The following is a 22,242-nucleotide window of genomic DNA, read 5'->3' as shown; positions in this document are numbered from 1 at the left end:
TTGCATGATTATTTTAGTACGTAATTTTAATTTGCTGGATGATTTAAAAGATACAGGACCATAATTGTACAAAGTAGAATGAGTTAAATGTAACTTTTAATCATTTAAAATTTTATTTGGTGGAGGCGCACTTTCACGGTTTCGACAAAAAAATTTGTTTATTAAAGTTCGACCCTGTCATTCGACAACTTATTCTATTATTAAAAAAAGTTCGACCCTGTCTTTCGACCGAAATTAATTTTAGCTGAATATTCGACCCAAAATTGAAAATAGTGACAATAATTGCGATTTTTGACGGCAATTTTAGGGCATTGTCTAAGGATTTTAAGCGTTGTAGGATTACTCATTTGTTAGAGGGACTCTGTAACTATGATACGGCCATAAAATATTTCAAATTACTTTAATGGTTTTTGCGATACAGGGCATTTTCCACACTAACTTTTATAAAATTTTAAAAATAGCAATTTTTAATGGGCATTTTAGGGTATTTCCCAGGGCTTTAAAGGATTGCAAAGGCACTCGTTATATTGGAGGGCTCTGTAGCTATAATATGGCGATAAAATAGTCTAAAATATTTCTTTGGTTATCGAGATACAGGGCGTTTTTCACATCAACTTTTTGAAAATCTGAAAAGATTGTTAATAGGCATTTTAGGATACTTCCTAGGGTTTTACGGTGTTGCAAAGGTACTTTTCTTGTAGACGGACTATAAAGCTATCATATGTTGTTATAAAAGTTTAAATAACTCTTATGGTTCTCGTGATATAGGGTGTTTTCTACGTTGACTTTTCAAAATTTAAAAAAATAGCAATTCATAATAGTCATATTGGGGTACTCTTTAGGGGTTTAAAGGATTTCGATGATACTCATCTTGTAGAGAAACTCTTTAATTATTATATGCCGCTAAAATAGTTCAAATTACCTTTGGGTTCCAGAGATACAGGTCGTTTTTACACCTACTTTTTGAAAATTGGCAGAAATAGCTATTTTTAATGGACATTTTAGCATATTTACTTAGGGTTTAAAGGGTTGCAAAGGCAATGGTACTATTGACGGGCTCTGTAGTGATGATATGACGATAAAATAATTTTATTGTTTTTCCTCCTCTTACAAAATTAACTTTCTGGCAAATAATTTGACAATTTTGGTATTTAAACCTGAAAAGCAAAAATAAAATATAGCCTGCAGTCGTGTTAATATAAACATAAACTCCTAATGCAGTTTTATGTGAAATGCTAAACTAAGTTTAAGAACTTACACTCAGATTGCACGCGCACTCTTTTACATCACGGCCATTTAATTCGCATTCGTGCGCGCAACTCCCACCCACACATCCACCCACAAACTGCAAGTATGTTTTTGAGTTCTTTACTTGCCTCGTATGCGAGATAACCTTAAAACAAGTTTTAAACTCGACGGCGGCGCCTGCAACACGAAGGTGGCGCTTTGCTAAAGTCGCCCTTAGCTTATATATTTGTTGAAAGGGCGAATCTCGGCGCGTGTTAATGCATCGGTGTTTGTGTTGCGAAACAATGTTTGGGCTTCAGTTTGTTGGCGCGTCCCTTGACGAAATGATAGGGTAATGTTGGTCGGTGTTCGTTTTCGTGCTGCCCCCTCACATCAACACCACCCTTTTGCATGTACATGTGTTTGCAGTGTGCGCGTGTGGCAGAAATACTTGCGAGATAAGACTGACACCGGCTCTCTGGAGGAAACACATTTCGTACGTTTTACATGTAGGTTTGCAAGGAAGTCGGCCGCCCGGACCGGGGTTTTACTAGTTCCGCTTCATTTGCATACAGACGTGCCTACTAATGATAAAATAACTTTATTTCCAACTATAGGCGGGCGCAGCGTGTGCGGCGAGCACAGTTCCAATTAACGTGCGGGATTTGTAAAAGGGACGAATTTCTTGCGCGTTTACTAGATTTTGCATTTTTATGTATGTGGGAAATAAAATTTACGCTGTGGAATATTTTTCAACGTTTGGTATAGTCGTAGTCGTAGCTTGTAGTTCGTTTAGTTCGCTTTCACATCTTGAGATTGTCAGCAAGTTTTCTTCGCGCGGAACTTTGTCGATATTTCATTCTTAAGCAAAACTCACCCCAGCACAATACGAGCGCGTTAAGCTGGTGCCCGCGTAGAGGTCCGCAATTACATTTTCATGAAAATGCCGTCGCATTTATTTTTATATCGATGTAATCTCATGCATTATTCAGTTACAGGGCAGCACACACCGAGAAGTTGGCCGCCGCCGCCTTCAGTGACGCGGCATAAATACTCACACAACATCTTTTTAACTTGCGGAAATTGATTTCTAGTCCATATTACCATAACGTGACAACAAGCACAAAAAAATTGTTTAATTTGATGAAATTATTTAATTTTCTTTCTGAATTGTTTCAGCTACTGTATTAAGAACCATAAAAATATGAAAGTTTTTAAGGGGTCGCAATCAAAACACGAGTATTTATTATAATAAATGGTTTCGTGACGCATAATTTCCCGAGTTAACAAACTTTCTCGTGCGTTTGGTAATCACGCGTTGGGGACTTTTATATTTACCCGAGGTTTAGTAATACTAGCAACGGTATTCTCATCTTGACGTCCCGGTTTGCATGCTGACGTGGAAACGGATTTTCATTTCCCTCGTCTTATGCCCACGCACCGCAGTATGTCGAGATTGACACCGAGCGCGTCTTCAACGTCTTCATTTCGTCGCGCGGCAACGGTTTAATAGACATCCCACGAAAGCTATTTCCTAATCGTAGGTAAAAGACATTCCGTCTCACAATGCTCCGCGCATCGTTGCAAGGAATCTTATACGACTCCGGTCGTATATTTCGGTGCGCGCGGATCGTTTTTCATCAAACGCCATCAAGGACTTCTTGTGGCACTCGCCGCCGACACCACAATCGCGCAATATGTGCGCACTCTTTCCGCAATAGAAAGGTTTTGCGCGTATAAATTTGCACCGACGATTAAACCCGAAACCGAGATCAAAGCGTTTCAAGTTTTTTGCGAGCGCGCTCCGAGCAGCTGCGGGCGCTCAAGGATCAGGATACTAATTATGCCGATCCCAGAGGTCGGCCGTGTTTTTCCTCACGCCCTCGCAAAACACCCGCCGGAGATGTTGTGCAAGAAAGCCGACGGGATCCTCGATGTTGCTCGATAGTGTCGGGATGCGAACGGTGCGATTGTGGTGGTTTCGTAAACGTGAACGCGCCCGCGGCTCCCGCATACTTTGCGTATTAGCAATTCCATTAATTGCTAACGTTAATGAGCCAGCGCGCGCGGTTTTATTATTACGAATGGACCGCGAACGTTTTTCACACTTAACGTGGTGGTGGTAATTGCACGCTCACGTGTTTCGTTTCGGCTTTTCATTTTTATTGATTGCGGAACAATAAGCGTAATGCGCCATCGGCGCACATCGTTAGGAATGCTTTAGTATTCTGCTAATCGACGCTTTATAATTTGCTTTAATTATTGTCCAGCAATTAATTAACAGGATATAGGTTAAGGAGTGTCTACATTTTATATGAGGCGCTTAATTGTTTTGTCGATAAAGGAAAATTTAAAAAAAACTATTTTTATTTTATTTTATTTTTGTGTCCAAAATTAAGAAAATTTTCAATAGTGCTGCGTTTTAAAGGTGGCTGGCCAATAAAAAAAACTAATATCCAATTTGGTATTCGGGTTTCGTGAATTTTTATTGCATGTTGTTTTATTTGGTCAGTTTAAATTGTTGTTTACTCGCCGCTGCAATCCGAATATTATCTATCGACGAACGCGGCAGATATGTAATTGCGCATTGAACAAGCCCTCCAACACTACAAACGTACCCCTGTGAAAAAAGCTCGTTATTGCGCCCGCCGCCAATGTTAAATTCGATTTAGCGACGCGATTCGATTCAGTTGCGCGCCACATATTCGTTACTCCACATTGTTAATTAACAAACTATTGCGCGTGTCCGGCCGGCTGTCTATATGTGTGTACGTTTTTTTGTTACTGTCCACTTCATTTTCACTTTATGCACTTTTCTGCATGCGGCGCTGCTGCTAATTTTGCCGTGGTGCATATTGGAAACACGAACAATTTTTGCGCCGTGCTCAAGTGCACAAATTTTAATGAAATTGTCAATAGGCAGCAGCATGGGCCAAATTTCAATCGACGAATCAGATTTAATGAAAACTTCTTCAATCCACTTAAGAGTTTATGAGTGCAGTGACCTATAATATTACAGTTTTATAATAAAATTTTTAATTCTTTTTTTAACATTTGTTATATTTATGATGTTCGCTTACACAAATCGAAAGGGTTGTTTGCAACCGACTGCGGCGTTGTGCATATATATCAACGTGTCAAAGTTTTCCGTACTCGATAAATATACTTACGCGATGTATATTCAACGGCGTGATTATGCAGCCGGGGCTTGATAATAGAGCGTGTCTGCCGATATCTGTTGGAAATGTTTCGCATGAGCATGGTTGTGTGGATTTAGAAACAATGCGCATACAATAACATTGCGTTGGCGGATGGTCCGCGTCGGGTTTGTTGTTGCTGTCCATTTCGTTATTTATGTCTCTGGGCCCCTTTTTCCGAATGTTTTACTACTTGTAGGATGGCATGGTAATGGGTTTGCAGACGCCGCAGGTCCGGGTCGTGCTCGAACCGAATGGAAACGCATTTGAATATACGAACTTTGTGAATTATTCGCAAAGATTTGTCATTAAGATTGAACATTTTAGTTGCGCTACGCGTTTCGCCTATGTGCTCCAGTGGTCAACAGTAAACAACACTAAATAGCATACAATTTACAACCGCTTCTTCCAAAATCAGTAATTTTATTTGAATTTTTCTACTTTCACCTTTAAAGCGCCAGTTTTGAGACACAAAAAGTGGGATTTTAAACAAAAAGTACTTTAGTCACGGGCTTTAGTCACGGGGTGCTACGCTTGCTCTTAATAAATCTTGTGACATAAACTCCAGCTTAAACACTTGATGCTTAATATACTATTCAAGATCTTTTGATCGTCGATATATTATTGAATTTACTGTGCAAATAGAATATTCTAAATATTTGAAATACCCATAAAGTAAATCAAGTATCTAATAAAACGCAGCTTGCGAGCATAAACCTCTCGCAGATATGATGTGCTCGACAGCACCATATTTATGCAGGAATGCAGAGAATTTATTAATAAATCAATCGTAGCGTACTCGCATCTAGTTTAGGAATGAATTCGTTTCAAGTGAAAACGAAAAGAGTTCGCGGAAAAAAAGAGCTGCATTATTAAACATTATTCATGTATTCATGCTTGTAAATGAATAAATTTCCAAGCGGTAAATTATAATTAAACATAAACGAGCGTCTTGATTTAATAAACAAGAAGATAGCAGAATTTACGAGCGTCGTCATGGCGCGCCGCGGCTCTTCGAGGGCATTCAACATAATGTAAAATATTTAAAAGTCCTGGGCCCGGTGTGTGCGCGGGGGCCGTGGAAGGTTTTAAGTGTTTCGCATCTAGCACCACTGCTGGCGGCGGCCAGCCGGCGGCGACTGCACAGAAGCCATAAAAATTCCGACAAGAGAAGCGTTAAAAAAGTCTGCGGCCGGTGTTGGTCCGACGAGGTGTAGGTCGATGTTTGCCGAGGCAGTGGTGGCGGCGAACCGGGAAGTAAAACAGAGCTGCTGCTTTGTAGCGTCGGCAAATTGTATTATAAAGTTTTGCTCGTGTATAAAAATTCTAAAATATCATCCTGCCGTACATTAAATCTCGACAAGAACGGTGGCTTTCAAAAATGAAAAAAAAAAACTTTATCGTGGAAAGGCTGCAAAGCTGATTTAATACCTGGGCTGCTAAAAGAATGTCGTTTTCTTATAGATATTTTTCACGATTGTGAATTTAATATTGCAATGACAAATCCTGATTGCTTTCCTGGTAAGGAGATACAGGATATTGTCTCCATCAATTTTTTAAAATTTTAAAAACAAAGAATTTCAAAGGCTGTTTCAAGGTATTTTCTATGGGTATAGAACGTGAAAATGGCAAGGATATTGTAGAAGGGCTCTTTCCTTATTATGTGAGCAAGAAAAAAACAAAATTACTCCATTTACTTATAAATCACAGCGCTAACAGTATTAAACATATTGGCAACTAAGACTTCCTTGCATAGCCCTCAGAATTAACAAAAAAAAAACAACAACGACAAGGGTGGGTATGATTCTTGGCTCATCAAGAAACACAGAGATTCACTGACACATCCCGGTACCTGCTTGCGCATTTCAATGAAGCGCGCCTCCGGCCCGCGTGCCGAGCCCTATTTACCTTCCGCCTTAATTAACATTCAACGGAAGCAAACGAGCGCCAGCGAAGAATCGACAACATTATATGATATAACTTTTCAAGCGCTTAACGAGGCGCATGCCGAGAAAAAGACGCCGTTGCCGCCGCCGACGTTGCTGCGTGTAGGGTTTTTTTCTTGGTGCTCGTCCTTTATTCCGAAGAATCAACAAGAAAATAAAGAGCAAAAGCGAAACTGCGGGCGTGCTTCTTTTTATTCGAGTTTTTATTATCTAAAAGTATTTCCTTCGGCTGACGAGCGGGAAAATTTGCGGAATTATCTGCTTACGGCGGGTAAGAAAGGAAGAAAGGACTCGATGAGGCGGCGTAGGTGGCGGCGACGAACCGGCGGCATGCGTCGACGCGGTTTATTGAATGCCGATGTGATTGCCGTTTGAATGGTGTACTCTGTAGTCTGTAGTCTTTCGCCCGAGAGGGTGAATAAGGTTTTTCGAGTGTGTATATCGTCTCGATGGAGCGCCGGATGCTAGGATGCTGGATGGATGGTGATTGCGCACGGCGTTTATCTCGGGGATATTCAAGTGAGCGATATAAAAAAAATCAGCTTGGGTAAACGCTTTCTGATTTTGCAATTATAATTTTCTACCATGCAATAAAACAACCCCGCCGGCTGGAGGAGTTTTATAGCCTTTCAAGGATGGAATAATCTTGTTGACTGTTTCAAACAGACTGTATGCGTTGCGGTGGGGAGTTTCCGCAACGGAAATAAAGATGTGCTTTCGAGGTAAAAGTTTGCGCGAGATAATTTTCGCGAACATTAAAGGTTTTTCGAAGCGAATAAAAGAGAAGCGCTGATACCGATGTTTCTTTTGATGCGGCGTAACGAGGTTACTTTCGACGCCGCGCACACTTTTCTGCGGGACGCTGCCGCAAGAACTTTATCGGCATTCCGCTTTAAACTGTTATTAAAGTCGAACGGCGGTCAATACACAAGGTGGTACTTTTATCGCCGTGTGATAAATTAGCGTAAATTAACGCGCTCGTAATTTAAGCGTAATCCGGAAAGTTTGATGCGCGCACGCGACATTCACATGCCCCGAATTGGAGGGATGGGTGATGGGGAAGCGAGGGTGGTTTTACTGGAAATGTTTTTCCGGTTTTATGCGCGGGAAATGAAAAGAGTTTTTGCGAGGCGAGGAATGAGAAATGAGTCCGGTCGCGGTACCAATCACTCTCGGCGCTGCTTGCGCGCCACCCTCCGTGTGCGTTCCCGTCGTGTGCGGTTTACGCCCGCCTGATAAATGCAACCGAATGTTCAGAAAGTTGCGTAACGTGCCTAATGGACCTCAACTTCATTTCATTCCTTTTCTATCCCGGAAACGCCAGTGCGTTTCGACCATTTCGCGGAATAAAAACCAAATTAATGATTTGCATGTGTTTGCTTGGACCTACCGGAAATTTCCATTAAACCACCACCAGGCAGGCACATACCAAGTGTGTGGGTAAAAAACGAATTGTATTTTCCAGGAGTGGGTATGACGTGTGGGGGCGGTTGCACGTTTCGGCGAGTATTTAAAATTACAATTACAATTAACCGCGCACAACACATCGGCCTTGCGATATTGTGCCGTTCACGCCGTTTGCGCCACCCTCACACCCCACATTCACAATGCAAAACATTACAGTATATTATGCATGTGCGGTGTAATAATAACATTTGCGATGCGCGACGAGCAATGGCTGGTACCAGTGCACTCGAACGCACCCCGAATATTGAACAAATGTACGAATGTTTAATTCGCTGCCGGCCGCTCGCTTTATTATAAATGTAAAATTCGAGCGTACAGTAACAACAATTTAATAACGCTAGCGCAAATTAAGCTGTTTACCAGCCGGCGCGCCACCGACTATAATAATCATTTGAAAGCGGCGGCGCGCTTGCGTTTTTACGCGCTCTAAAACCTTTATCCGCAATCATTCGACGCGATTGACGTTTGTATTTTTATAATCAAAATTTTCAATTTGATTTCGGACGATTGTTTTCGGTTGTTTTAATTTGCATAAGTGCGATGGCGGCTGTGGTGGTTGCAGCGTTTTTAAAATTAATATTTTTCATTTTGTTTTGTGTGCGCTATGAAAACGAATTTTATTTTTATTGGAATTGGGCTAAACAAACAATAAACCCGAATAATTCAATATCGTTGATATTGGCAATTTGTGCAGTTTATCATAAATGCGCGGATGAACGAGGTATACATTTGTTTTACGATACAATAACAATAAATAAATGGATAAATAAATATTACGTCGGTAAAACGTAAAGTTTTCGGTTTTAACTTCCGAAAATTAAAAATTAAATTAGCAAATATTCATATTATTGATTTTGTGTATAAAACCCGCCCTTTTTTTCGGTTTTCAAAATGATTGTTTCTTAAAGAAAAGCCGGTAATTGTGAAAACGCAAAAAAATTCATTTAAAATTTTAATTAGATCGAAACGTGCAGCATAAACGTAATTCAAAACTCCAGCGACTCGTTTAAAAACGCCGGTGGTGCAACGAGCGTATACGTTAATTAAAAATTCAAACTACCGCCTGCACACACGAATCATCGCAGCTACCGCTACCGCCCCCGGCACATTGACGTTCACAACTCGCGCGTTTCGTCCGCGACGTTGATGTTGCGGGGGCAGGCGAGCGACTCCTGCGGGCTCGCTAAATAAACTATTTAATGAAACGCATAATCAGGATGCGCTAATGGTAAACATGTCGCTGCATATTATGCGCTGCGGCTATGCGCTACTGAATTTATTTACATTCGCCAAGTTTAAATTGAACTTTATTGCGTGGTTTGAAATTAATCCTATACTAGCAGAAAGAAAAAAAAACCAAACAAGTGATAATAAAGCGTTGAGAAGCGTCGAGATAATAATCAGTTTTAGTTGCTGGCACTTTATTTACATTATCGTTATTATTTTCCGTGGGTTGCAGGTGCATGCACAGGCATTTAGAACCAATCGATAAATAAATAATTTAACTTGTTTAATTCCACAGCGAGCGAACGAAATGCATTCGAATCGTGGCTGTGTTCGTTTCGTTTCGTGGGCGGTGTTGGCTGCGGCGATCGAATAGCAAGTTTACGTGCCATTGGGGTACGTGGGTGGGTAGCCCTGCCACCCTCTTCCGCAAACATATTTTCGTAAGGCAAACCCGCGCGCTGCTTTTTCGGTTATCAGCACGTTATCGTTTTTTACAACGAGTCACGTTACTATTTCGTGCGCGCACAACGAGAACCTGCTAGCTGGATTCTGAAGAAAGCTCATGCAATGTGTGTGGCTCGGAGCTCCCCAATTAGCTTCCCGGTTTGCCTAGTTATTTTTTTACTTAGTAAATGGAAATGAACGAGCCAGGGGGTGAAATTAAATGTCAGTAGGATACAGGGTGATTACTCCAATATTCCAATTTCTAGGAGAGAAATATTTTCAGAACTGTCAATAATAATTATATGATATATAAATAGCGCCTTCAATCAATATTTATTGTTTTGCAAATAAGCTTTCACGTGAATTTAATATAATATAAACGTTGAAAGCGTTATCAATTCTATAGCATTTTATAAAAATGAAAAAGACATTCACGAGGTAAGCAGTAGTAAAATTTTACGATGCACATTGCACGTATAGAAACATACCCTACCATAATTCAAAGGTGCAATAATATGAACATTAAATTTATCGAAATAAAATATTTGATTATGCAACTTGGGGTATAATGATGACTCTCTTTGATGCGTATCGCGCCCATCAAAAGGAAATTGTTTGCGATAGAATTTGCGGGTGCTGATTAAACCTATACAACTGGGGAAACAAGAAGCTTTCCTTTCTGGCGTGGGAGAAATCTCCGTCAGCGTCACGTATGCTAAGTGAGTCTCCGACGCGAGTAAGTCGCCAACTTTAGGGCCCTAATCCGGCCTCGCCCGCGCGAGCTAAGATCGCAGATAACTTGATAACTGTACATGTAATTGACCCATAAAGACGTTTCGAGAGGCCGGCTTGTATTGAAACCCAGTAGAGGGTCATCAATTCGCCACCGAGTAAACTTTGAAATAAATTCGAAAAATAAATTATTAAAACCCTGGTGTGTTTAAATTGATTAAAGGAAAAAAGGTTTTGATAAAGGGTGCGTGCGTAGTTTTTGTCGACCGCATGATTCCATTTTTTGGTATCTTGTGGTTTTGTGGGGTGGTTGTTCAATCGAGGAAAGAAACGTTATTAGATTCCTGCCCACCGGATACGGATCTATTGATATTTTTTCATGAATTTATGAACTCGCGACGTGCGTCGAATTTTAATGCATGGGCTTTTTTCGGGCGGCACACAGAGGATTGGGGTGTTCTTGTTAAGAAAAAGATTTTCAAGTCTTGTAAAATAATAAATCACTGTTCGCTCGTCCGCGGGGTGCGAGAAAACAAAGTTTCCAGTTGGTTTAACTTATAAATGTACATAAAACATTTCTTCTGGGGAGTGAGCAGCTTTCTCTTTCGTCGGCTCTGGATAAATCATTTAGTCCTGCGCGCAAATAATTCTAATATATTGCAGATATTGCTTTTTTCATGTCTTGGAAAGTGTTTGGTGTGCGTTTAATTAATCTTGAAGTTGTTTATTTTTTACTATTGTCTAGAAAGTTTTGTATTATAACAAATTGTGTATTCCATGCGGTAGTTCGTTCGTTGTTGGAGATTTAAGTTTGGCTGAAACTTATTTGTGCTCTTGGGGTAAAAATGGTCCTCAATTGTCAAATCGCGCACAACACCGGCCGTTTCCGAAACGTGCCGGTGACAAATGGCGCACGCGGAGTACCAACACACCGGGGATGTGTGTAACTAACTTTTACCTAGTTGTCAGCTCTCTCTCACTCCCTCGTGAAAACAACTAACTCCCGACGAACACCTTATTATGCAATTCGGAAGCGCCCCGAACTCCCGGTCCTCGTCGGTCAACATTTAAAACCACACAAAGTTTTGCCCCGGCGCGAATGTGTGACGCTCACCAACACACCACAGACAAGTAAGCAGCTGGATCAGTGCCGGGCAGCACAATTCGTCGAAACGTTTTCGTATTGTTCCGGCGTTCTTTGTTCCTCGCCCAGGGCTGCTGTACTAGTCCCCTCAGTATGGGTACTTAGAGTTGTGGAGTGTTCGTTTGAGAGTTGCGAGAGTTGTAAGGTAGAAAATCGAGTGCACCTTCTGCCGGATACTGGCAGCGTCTGTACCTGTTTCGCCAATCAAACATCGTTCCGTTTGTAATTTATCAGGCGCACACCTCACAACTTATTTCGCAGTTACACATTTCATATGAGAACTGTTTTAATTCTGTTGAATTTCACACCTTTGACCAACTTTTATTCAACTGCGATATTTTAATCACTAAAAAAGAGATATTAATTAATTATCATTAATATACACATAACACGTTTCACTGCGTGTGGAAACTAGTTGTGGTCGTTTATTAATAATTAAATTTTGCCGCAATTTATTCATTGCAGTCGAGTGTATGCGCTTGAAAGTTTAATTCTGTTTTACGTCATTAAATAACGACCATATTTCGCAATTACTAAAATTTTAATGTTAGGTGTGCGAAAAATAGAATGTGAAGGACAATTTGCGTGAAAGCTTTATTTTTATTTAATAAAAAAAGTTTAATGATGAAAGTAATTATTGATTAGACGAGTATTGACAAAGTAGAAAGTACATGTGTGTGTACCCTCTCGAATGCAGTTTCATGTTGAGTTAAAGTAAATACCATCAAGCGCGTTTGAAAAGAAAAAAGAGTGACTTGTGTGTGTTCAGCAACTTTGTCATGCATCGAGTCGCTTTGAGGTTCCGCGTCGCGGTTGCCAATGTTTTGCGCTGTGCACACACAAATTGCACTGCACACCCACACACACGCAGATATTACAACGTCTCTATCACTCGTTGCGTTTCGTTGAGTTGCGAGACCTAATGCACTATGATTTGTCCACAAACACGCTAAGAAATTAATGTCCATTTACGATCGTAGTCGTTACAATTCAATGATTTCCTTTAAATAATTCGCGTGTGTACTAACGCTGGAGAACAAATGAATTTCATTTGTTTCCGTGCTCATCCCCTATTGTGCGAAGAGAACAATTCGAGCTGAAAAAGCGTGCTGAACGCAAAAAGCGCACAGTCGAAAACAAGTCGAGCTTTTGAATCAGCGCGAATTGTGCCGATGAGTTTTTAGGCGCACTTCAAGGCCACGCTGGAGTTGTTTATTAAGCTATAATCGACAAATTGCGCACACTGATGCGATTAATGTGGCGGGCGGCGTAACTTTATGAATCAAATTTTAATAACACGCCGAACGCGTTAATCTTATTCCGAAACTGTGCTAATTCGTTGACGCAATTACGGCGAGTTTGGCGGAATTTCGGCGACACGCAAGTTGCTACCTACGGGGGTGTGTGTTAGATTTTGTCTTATTGACGCCCAAAACGCTTTCCATTAACACTTTATAAATGCGTGCGCGTTTTATTGATCAAACTCCTTTCGCCGCTTCTGTGTGTGTGTGTGATTTACTTGTGGGTGTTTAGGGTTGAAGGTGTTTGCCCTTCAAGACGATTATATCCTCCACCCACACGCCGGCGTATCTTATTGATAAAGTTTCCCAAGTTTAATCTACTTCTTTGTCGATTGGAAATTGTTCGTAATTACGTGCGAGAACCTTAACGCTTTTGCGGCGACGCAAAAAATGTATTTCAAGCGAGCATCACATCATTGATTGATATAAGCTGTAAGCAGTAAATAAATACGAAATCTTTTTTCTGTGAGGGGCGGCGGACCGGATTATAAATAGAGTGTTAGAATTGAAAGGATGATCACGCAGAGGAAATGTGAAAATATCACGGGGTGGCGCACATTTGTCAGCATCTCATGTTTTTCGACATTTTTATCAAGAATCCCGGAATCGTGAGGGACGCGACGACGGTAACGATGAAGGAGACGACGACAGGAACGCTTCGTTTCATCGCTTCCTATACATAACACATGTACGCCTAGACCCGTTCATACAGCACGTTCGTAGAACAAAAGGAATCATTTTTTCATTATAGGCGCCTCCACCAAAAGTAAAAATATTTTTCTGTCTCAAAAATATTGTTTTAGTTTTTAGGGTTTTATTTTTAATTTTAAAAGAAGTTTTATAAAGATTTTGAAAAGTGTTATTGCAGTTGGTATAATTTTATAAATCTAGACGTTGGCAACGCCACATCTTTGGCACCAGACGTTGCGAAAAACTGCGCCATCGTTTTCGGTCTAACAATAAATATATTTCAGGTTCGATCATACATTATTAGGTAACGCCGAAACGCGGCATATGTCCATGATTGATGCGCTCGCATGGCCCGGACGCTCGAGTGTTTCAAACCAGGTTAAGTTACACATGTTACAAGGGTTATAAACTATACCAAAAGATATAAAACTTTTTCCTTGCTTCAAAATGCGTGGAAAGAAAAAATGGAAGGTTTGTAGAAATACTAGTACTCATGATATTTATTCGCCCCCAACAAACGAAGCATTTTACGTGTAGGTGAAGAGGAAAAATACTTATTTGCGTTATTTCGTACTGAATGCAATCGTCGCGTAATTTGGCAGCGCGAATTAAATTAGTTCGTATTATTTTCCTTGCAGCTTAATTGCGCCACCGCCGCCAAGGTGCGGATGGAGAGCAAAGTGTAAACTTCTTTGAAATAGAGCGGCGGCAAAGGTGTGCGGAATTCAATCGCCTCGAGGGCGGCAAACAGACTTGTATGTCGACGCGTTGCGACCGCCGGCGGGCTCACAACCAGACTCGGTACTCTGTGTTGCCACTGCGGGTTTGGTATAGTGCTCGTCCTGCTAGTATTTGCGAAACAAACTTTTATTAAAGCTCGAGCTCGCGAATTGAAAGAAACCAAACGATTTTTTTGCTACCCTCTAGTTTTCTCACGCGTTTGATAAGATTGCGCAGTGGCTCCCCGACGACGCCGGAATCAGCATTGCATAAAATATATTCAAACATATTCCGACCCTCGAAAAATGACTTTGTCACGGCACGCTAATATCCAATTATCTTCGACGCATAAGGTCGCATTAGACACACCCTCCGAGGCTCTCCTAATAATTTCCGGTTTTTTCGCATCCAATCTTGCTTCCTCGGCTGGGAAAATATGCTGTTAAGATTTTCGGCGTGTGCACGCGAGAATGCACGCCGGAGAAAAATCAATCAGACACGAGCACCGGGCGCGTACCCACGCGCATTTGCTTCCGGCCTTCGTGCGGGGATGTTGTACACGCGGGGTGAAAAAAACTTGCGCCATATAATAACTACGAACGAGGATTAATCAAAAAGTGTGCCTCCGGAGGGCCATAAAGCAAAACAAGCTCTAAGAATGGATTTATTCCGCAAGTTTGCACGCCGCTGCCAGCGCGCGCACACTGCCAACTTAAAGAATATCCCTTCTGTTTTTCGGACCTGACGCCCGAACAACGCGCCGCCCCGCCGGCTGTGGCATTCGCAGCGAAATACATTGCCGCAATATTCACTGAAATATGAGCCATTACGTCAAATTATCTAAATTATTACATTCCAGTCTTATTATTTTATAATGTTACGTTTAAAATTCACAAATTAACAATCACTGAACTCGGCATGAAGTTATGCGCTAGTGCGCTTGCGCAGTTTGAGTTTTCTTATAGCACTTGCGTTATACCGCTTCAATTATGCTCACTTTTAAGATAGTTAATAATGGTAGTTAGTCACTTTGCATGTTAATGGCATAATGTAATTTTAATTTAAGACTGAAGAAGTAGACGAAAGAACGAGTAACGACGTTGATGGCTGAAATCATGGGGATGATGATGAGCGACGAGCTTACGGTAATAGCAGCGCTGCGCACAGAAGAAGAAGAAAACTCGAACAGACGCGCGCGCGCCGGGAAAAACAGTTTTTCCACCCAAGATTGTCTCCGGCGGAAAGTTCTCGATGGCAATTTGTAACGGCATGGCAGCGCAGAGCTGCAAGCTGCGAGTGCTGGGCTTGTTCTTCAGAATGCATTAAAAGTTTCGCGTAGAATTTGTGCTTATATGAGTCGAGCGGAAAGCCCGTGTCCTGCGCCGGCATTGTTTATGAGTTATACAATGTTTATGTAAATCCATTAACGTACTTAAGCGGTGTAATTAAATTCTTTGCCTAGGTATTATTTCTGCATTTTAAACAAGCTGTATGCAATATTTGGTGCTGTAGTAGAGGAAAACGATAAATTAAAATGTCAAAAGATTGAATTTGGATCGGATTACAAGCGGACCCGCTTGAAAAACAATTTTAATTAGTGTCACAATAATGTTTGGGGAAATATGAAGCTTTTGGTAATTGAACAATTGAAAGGCGTCGCTCGACACACGCCCGCCTGCAGCCGAAAATAAAAACACAATGGGAATTACGACTAAAAGCCTCTTGCGTGGCGAAATTCGCCGCGGCTAAAGTTGAAACTGTTTTAAAAGCTAATTGAAGACGTCTGTTTCCACTTTCCGAGCATTGAAAACTTTCCCCAAAGGTCTCCTTAAATTCCGCAAGCCATAAAGTAAAGGGACAATCCCCACCGCGACTCTCGACTCTGTTTCGGCGTGCTGCTGTTTTTTTGGCGTCCCCCATCGAAATTTTTCTGAATCACCCCCGGAGCGTGCGGAAATTTTCGAAATTGTTCAATAACGAACCAAACATTATTATAAGGGGTGGTTTTATAGAGGGTGGGCAGGGGATGTATGTCACTGCAGGACACAGGACGGGAGATAGTGGCGTGCAGAAATCGATAAACACATCGAACGATGATTTCGCGTGCATTATTGGCGTCGCATCAATACACATCAGGGCGCGCTCGCCGCGAGGGGTTGTTTTTATTTTCGGCGAAGCAATAAATTTTGCTGTGAGCGCGCGGGGCGCTCGTTCCGCTGCGACAAAACATGGATCATCTACTTATATACCGACGATAAATCAGCCTCTCCTTTTTATCCGTGATATCTTACTAGAGCTTCTTTTCTCGGCGCGCGCAAAAGTGGAGCATGCGAAGCACCCCAGCGGAGAGTGAAGCATTTCTCTAATTAAGTAGATAATAAATTTGCGTGTAAGCATGACTTAATGTGCAAGCGCGCTGTGTTTTTTTTTTCTTTTCATTTTCGCATTCTTTTTGTTTTACAACTTGTTTACTCCTTTCTTATTAATCTTCTTTAATAACGCGCGCGCAGCTCGAGCGAAAAAAACTCATTATCCTTGCGCGAGTCGCTGTTAATTTGCGAGGCTAAGCGGGTGACGAAATAAAAATATTAAAATAATACCATGAAGATCTCTCTCGCGCGCCGAGAGCGCGCTGGTCTCCAGGGTGTTTAAACCGACATATTCTGCTTTAATGCGCGCGCTCGTCCTGCAAACTCCGCAAGGACGTGCAATTTTCACGGTGCGCTTGTCTATGAAATTAAAACAGCACCCTGGCTGGGGAGAAAAGTTACACATGCATGAAATACGCCGTGTTTTGATTGCGAATTGTACCTAGGGATAATAATTATTATACGAAATGTGTACGCAAACACGATACACGCTTTTTTATACAGTGTGTCACGTATTAATTGCAAATAAAAAATTCATAACCACACTAATGGAAAATAATTAAGCCGAGCTTTTTATGGCGCGTCAGTTTTAATGAAAATGCATACACTAAAAGCTCTCCGGCTAGTGAAATTTAGTGTGTTTTTAGAGAAATGTGTGCATCGTGTATGTTATTTGATTTTCGGACGCTGGACTCGTCCGGTTGGCGTAATTATTACTCATTCAAACTTTCCGAACGTGCTGAATATAAAATAATAGACTTTGCCATTTCTATCTATCATGTGGTTCATTTCCTCGCTCTGTTTTAACTTTTATTCATTTTCTATGTTTTCTTTCTCTACTGTCATTATTTTCTTTAATTATTCACCGTGAATATAAAATATTATACCTTTTATATTTATACAGTCTTTAAATTTGAAATAATAGTAGATTATTAAATATTATATCAACTTCCAGTACAATACTATTGTGTATGCATTTTTAAACTGCATATTGGAAAAAAGGTGTTGGTTAAAATAACCTTTACAAACTGTTTGACAAATTAGCCAGACACTTGCTGTATTTTTTCCCCGCTTGCTCGTTCGAACGAGTAGAAAACGTCGTCGCAGTGTTTTTATTCGTCGTGTCTATTTCTTTGTGCCATGTGGATGTCGTGTACGTAGCGCGAACACAATTACAGTCCTTTTTAGAGTCCCATGGTGTTTTTAGATAAAACTGTCATGTCGAATGAATGCTCAGGTACGTGTTTGGCTCAGGGCTCGTATTAAAAGCTCGCGCTCTCTTTCCATCTCCTCCGTCTTTGCCAAGATGGAAAATAAAAACGTGTCCGTCGTGGTCATGCTTTCTTAGCCTCAGTTCTTACTTCACGTAATAAAAAATAACATGTTTAGTTTTCTTTTACGTTTCGAATATTTTAAATAATTTACTTTGCCAAACGCAGAAGAAAACATTTCCGAAAGTAATGTGGAGAATATCCTGCAATATGTGAACGCCCGCAGGAGTTGATGCGAGCCGACAAGAAGTGGTCTCGTCGCGACAAATATTACATACATATTTAACGCAGGCGTTCGCGGCGGGAGAGTCGTCAGGATGCGCAAATTACACTTGAAAGATAGCCCGGCGCCTTCACCATTCAGCACGCACACGTTCTATTCGTCTATTTAATTTACTTTTTTACGCTGAAGCCTTTCACCACTTGAATGAAGAATTATTTCCATGTGCTCGACGCCAACGCGTGAGTGAACATGGATTTCATCTGACGCGCAAAAATATATTCGAAACGAATAAAAAATATTCAATTTACAACTCGTTTTATTTTTATATCTGTAACCTGTATTTTTTTGTGAAGCGAAAAAGCAGTATTTATTTTATTAATCCGTGAGAATTTAGGGTCGTGATAAAGAAGTACGAACGCAATCGTGCGGCCGGCGGTAGTCAGTGGTCCTAAATAAATTTAATTATTACGGCTTTCTTCGGCTCGAGCGCGCCGGCGAGCTTCTCTCCTGGGCAACTCAGGAACTCAGGAACGCGAAGCAATGGAAAACTATAAATTCAACGCCTGGATCACGTCTAGACTTAATCGCGAAGAAAATCCTAGCGTGCCAAACCGCGCTGATTAATTAAGTAACGCTTTAATTCGCACGTGTTTTATTTAGTAGCAAAAAATAAATTACCGAAAATTATGCGCTATTGTAAATTTAATATAAGGTTTCCGATGACTTTTTGTGCATCGTCTGGTTTATTTTTGCCAATGTCACGATGCCAGGCAAGTAAACACGAACACGTCTTGGAGACGAAAAAATAATATACGTGTGCGCATGCAGTCAGGTAAAGCGTGATAAGCTTCTATCAGACTGTTGCGCCCCTGCGACCATGCAGACTGAGGGCACCCTTATCTAAGTCAATCAGGAAAAACACGCACTTTATGGATATTGTTGCCGGGCTGGCGTGCAGACCGTGCACTTGCACGTTTATATTTTTTTTCTTGAGAATAAAGCCTTTATTCGGCGAGAGGGTGGATTTTGCATGGTCAGTTTACATAAGCATACATGTATATAAACGAGGGTAGTTTTCTACAAACGCTTTTGATCAAGTCAACGTAAAATCTTTACTTCTTTTCGTTATAATTTTGTTTTATGCCACAATGCCGCAAACAGGTTTTAAGCTCCAAAAAATAAGTGCTACATGCTTTTTCTGTTTTTATTTTATTTCTCGTAATATAATTCGATATTCCTCTGGAGTTTTTTCTGCGTGTGGAAATATGAAAAGCGTGCGTAATGCGTGAGTATCAATTTGAACGCGTTGCTTTTTACGATTGCGTATATCATCCGATGGGCTATAAAAAGCATTACGTCCCGCTGCCGCGCGGCGTTAAAAAGTTTGCGAATTGGGATTTGTGTTTATGTGGCCGCGTCGCGCCCGTGGTATTTACGATTAAAGAAAATATATTTATCCGCGAGAGTGTTGTTGGGCCCTATTTACCGTAATTTGCGCGCGCGGCAGGGACTTTCGCCACCCGCACACACACAGACCACGTGTGGGCTGTTTTTTTTTTCGTTTCGCTTTCTGTGCGCTTTCCACGACGTCGTTGACGTCTTGGCTGTGGCGCGTCTCTCGCCGCAGATAAATCTGGCGTTACCCTGTAAATGAGGATATTACGATGCAAGTCATGTTTCTCGCTATCGATCCGTGCACCATAAAGCAGAGTTATATCAAAATGAAGAGGCTGCTTACCCCCAGCGTGGTCCTAAAAACCGCAGGACAGAGACCTAACAAGTCTACTAGCTGTTTCAAACTGTCGTTGGCGGAAAGATTTGCGCGCGCGTTCGTTTTTTTCCCGAACGCTCGCACGTTTTCAGCCCCAGAAGCAAATCATCAAACGTCGGCTTCCATAATGCAGTGACTGCTTGACGCCGGGCGTGACTTTAAAAATATGTTAATTATGTTTACCTTTCGCCCTGTGCAGAGTGGCATGACCTTCCGTGCGGCGGCAGTAATAATGTTAAGCGTCCTAGAAGACCTAGAAGACCTGGAAGATAGACGAGGCGAGTCGTTGAAAGCCAAACAAGACCGCGGAAGAAACGACAAAGGAAGATTCTAGCGAATATAGCGAATCCTAGGGGATATTTTATTGAGCGAGTTTTTACTAGCGCGAAATTATGCCGCCGCCGCCGCTGTCCGAAAAGTGCAGCCTGAACGCAAACGTTCACTCACTCGCCGCCGGTTTGTGCAAAAATGAACAAGTTTGTGAGGTTAGCCAAAGTTGTCGAGTTTCAGCTCGGCGCGAGATTAAAGCCAGCGTGCGCGCGCGAGAGTACGAAATGTGTTCGAGCGGACAAAAACCGCGACTCTGCGGTCCTTTTGCATCAGATATTCGAATGGATTAGCGCGTCGGAATGAGCTTCTGGTGTAAGCTGCGTCGGCGAACTCGCTGGGAAGTCGGTGCTAAGCGGGGCACGCGCTTTGTTGTTTTTGCATGCAGAGGCTAAATTTGGTCAGGCGTACACAAATTATTCCTGAAATATAAGCTTGCACTCTATTTGTCACACTTCGTGTTAAATAAAGTATTTTGTGTATCTAGAACTGCAATGACACCGATGATAAATTGAACTGTCACATGATACATGTTTCTGCTTATCTACCACTTTCACATGTCGCATAATTCCATTACCTTACAGTCATTTGAGTGAAAATGAGTACTGTATTGGTTTATATTTTACTATGTGTTAATTTTGCATATCCCGCGAAAATTCTTGGTGTGTTTCTCATCAATGGATATAGCCATACCATGGTCTTCAGTTCAATCATCAATGACCTTGCGAGGAGAGGTCATGATATTACTTTGATCACTATTGATCAATTTCCGATAGAAGAGGGTCACCAGATTCGACAAATTAATTTCCACCAGGAGTTTTTGAAAGTTAAAGAAAATTTCCCTGAGGTTTATGATACATATCCACCTAGAGAACTTACAATGGAAGGAATTAGAGGAACATGTCAGGCCAGTCATGAATACCTCTTTAATTCACCAGAAATTCAAGAATTGTTGAATCAATCATCTGGAGAAAACAAATTTGATTTGGTGATAGCGGAATACCTCATGGTTCTTACTCCCTTATTGAAGGAATTGTTCAAGGCGCCTGTTATTGCTGTATCTAATGTGTACATACCTGAATTTCTCATGCACAGAATGACAGGGCAATTAAAATATGACCAACCAGCGAAGAGTTTCACAGAAAGAATGATGACTTGGAGGCATCATTTGGAAAACTATTTTATTATGGAAGGTTTCTCTGATCTTCTTAATGAAGAAACACAAAAATATGCTCCGCAGGTTACCAAAACCGCGGAGGAAATGAGGTCCAATACAGATCTTATACTTTTCGTAGATATTCCTGGGTTTTTACCTGCAAGATCACTTCCCCGATATGTCATACCCATTGGTCCCACCCATTTTAATGATTCTAGTACTTTAACAAAAGTATAAATACAATTTTGGTTTTAGTAGTATTTTGATAGGATTTATTTCTAGGAATTGAAAGATTACTTGGATAATTCTACCCAAGGAGTTGTTTATGTAAGCATGGGAACCATAGTTGCATTAGATAACTTACCACTGGAAAGAAAACAACAATTTTTGGAAGTATTCCAACAACTACCTTATAATTTCATCCTGAAATGTGGTAAATGTGATCTCGGTGTGCTTCCAAACGTCAAAGTTGTCAAGTGGGTCGATCAAGTCTCACTCCTCGGTCACCCCAACATCAAGGCTTTTGTTAGTCACGGTGGCTATCAATCGACATTGGAAGCTGTATACCAAGCTATTCCAATGGTTGTCTTCCCCATGTTTTTGATCAGGAACGAAATGCTGATCAGATCGCCGCCAACGACATGGGGTTGAAGTTGGACATTACGAACTTTGCAGCTTCAGACCTAGCGGGGGCAATTGTGCGAGTCATTCAAGATCCAAAGTATAAAGAGAATATGATGGACAGATCGATCGCGTTACGAACACAACCTATCAAAGGGGTCGACATGATCGCATTCTGGGTCGACTATCTTGCCAAGCACAAACATGTCAAATTCCTGCATGGCGAGTCCAAACACATGCCCTTTATTCAATTCTTCAATTTGGACATCATTCTTTTTCATATCGTGGTAATTGTTGGCATCACTTTTGTTATCATGAGGCGTTGCTAATATTTAGTTGTTTAAAAAATTAATTTGTTACAAATACAATAAAGAATCGTAATTTGTCAGTGTGGTTACTTACGAAGCAA

The 22,242-nt window shown here is 41.2% G+C and overlaps 2 protein-coding genes across 5 annotated transcripts in view; both read left to right on the top strand.

Annotated features, from left to right (window-relative positions):
* The window catches only part of Yip1d1 (Yip1 domain-containing 1), a 148,522-nt gene that overhangs the window by 39,824 nt on the left and 86,456 nt on the right, over positions 1–22,242 (top strand). The window lies entirely within an intron of this gene.
* Positions 20,610–22,221, top strand: LOC135791928 (UDP-glycosyltransferase UGT5-like). The gene is made up of 2 exons (XM_065302517.1): positions 20,610–21,443; positions 21,495–22,221. Exons 1-2 carry the CDS (start codon positions 20,655–20,657, stop codon positions 21,861–21,863), a joined length of 1,158 nt encoding a protein of 385 aa, XP_065158589.1. The 5' UTR covers positions 20,610–20,654; the 3' UTR covers positions 21,864–22,221.

The sequence above is a fragment of the Atheta coriaria genome, unplaced genomic scaffold (assembly GCF_025399875.1).
Source record: "Atheta coriaria isolate IRGN ID8LTWV9N9 unplaced genomic scaffold, Caltech_Dcor_3.1 hic_scaffold_5_pilon, whole genome shotgun sequence".
NCBI classification, from domain to species: Eukaryota; Metazoa; Arthropoda; class Insecta; order Coleoptera; family Staphylinidae; genus Dalotia; species Dalotia coriaria.
The sequence above is the reverse complement of the archived record's forward strand: the minus strand, read 5'-3'. Positions and strand labels throughout refer to the sequence as shown.

Coding starts and splice junctions, on each gene's coding strand:
- LOC135791928 (XM_065302517.1), top strand. CDS start 20,655: ATGAGTACTGTATTGGTTTATATTTTACTATGTGTTAATTTTGCATAT. Junction 21,444..21,494: donor ATTCTAGTACTTTAACAAAA/GTATAAATACAA, acceptor ATTTATTTCTAG/GAATTGAAAGATTACTTGGA.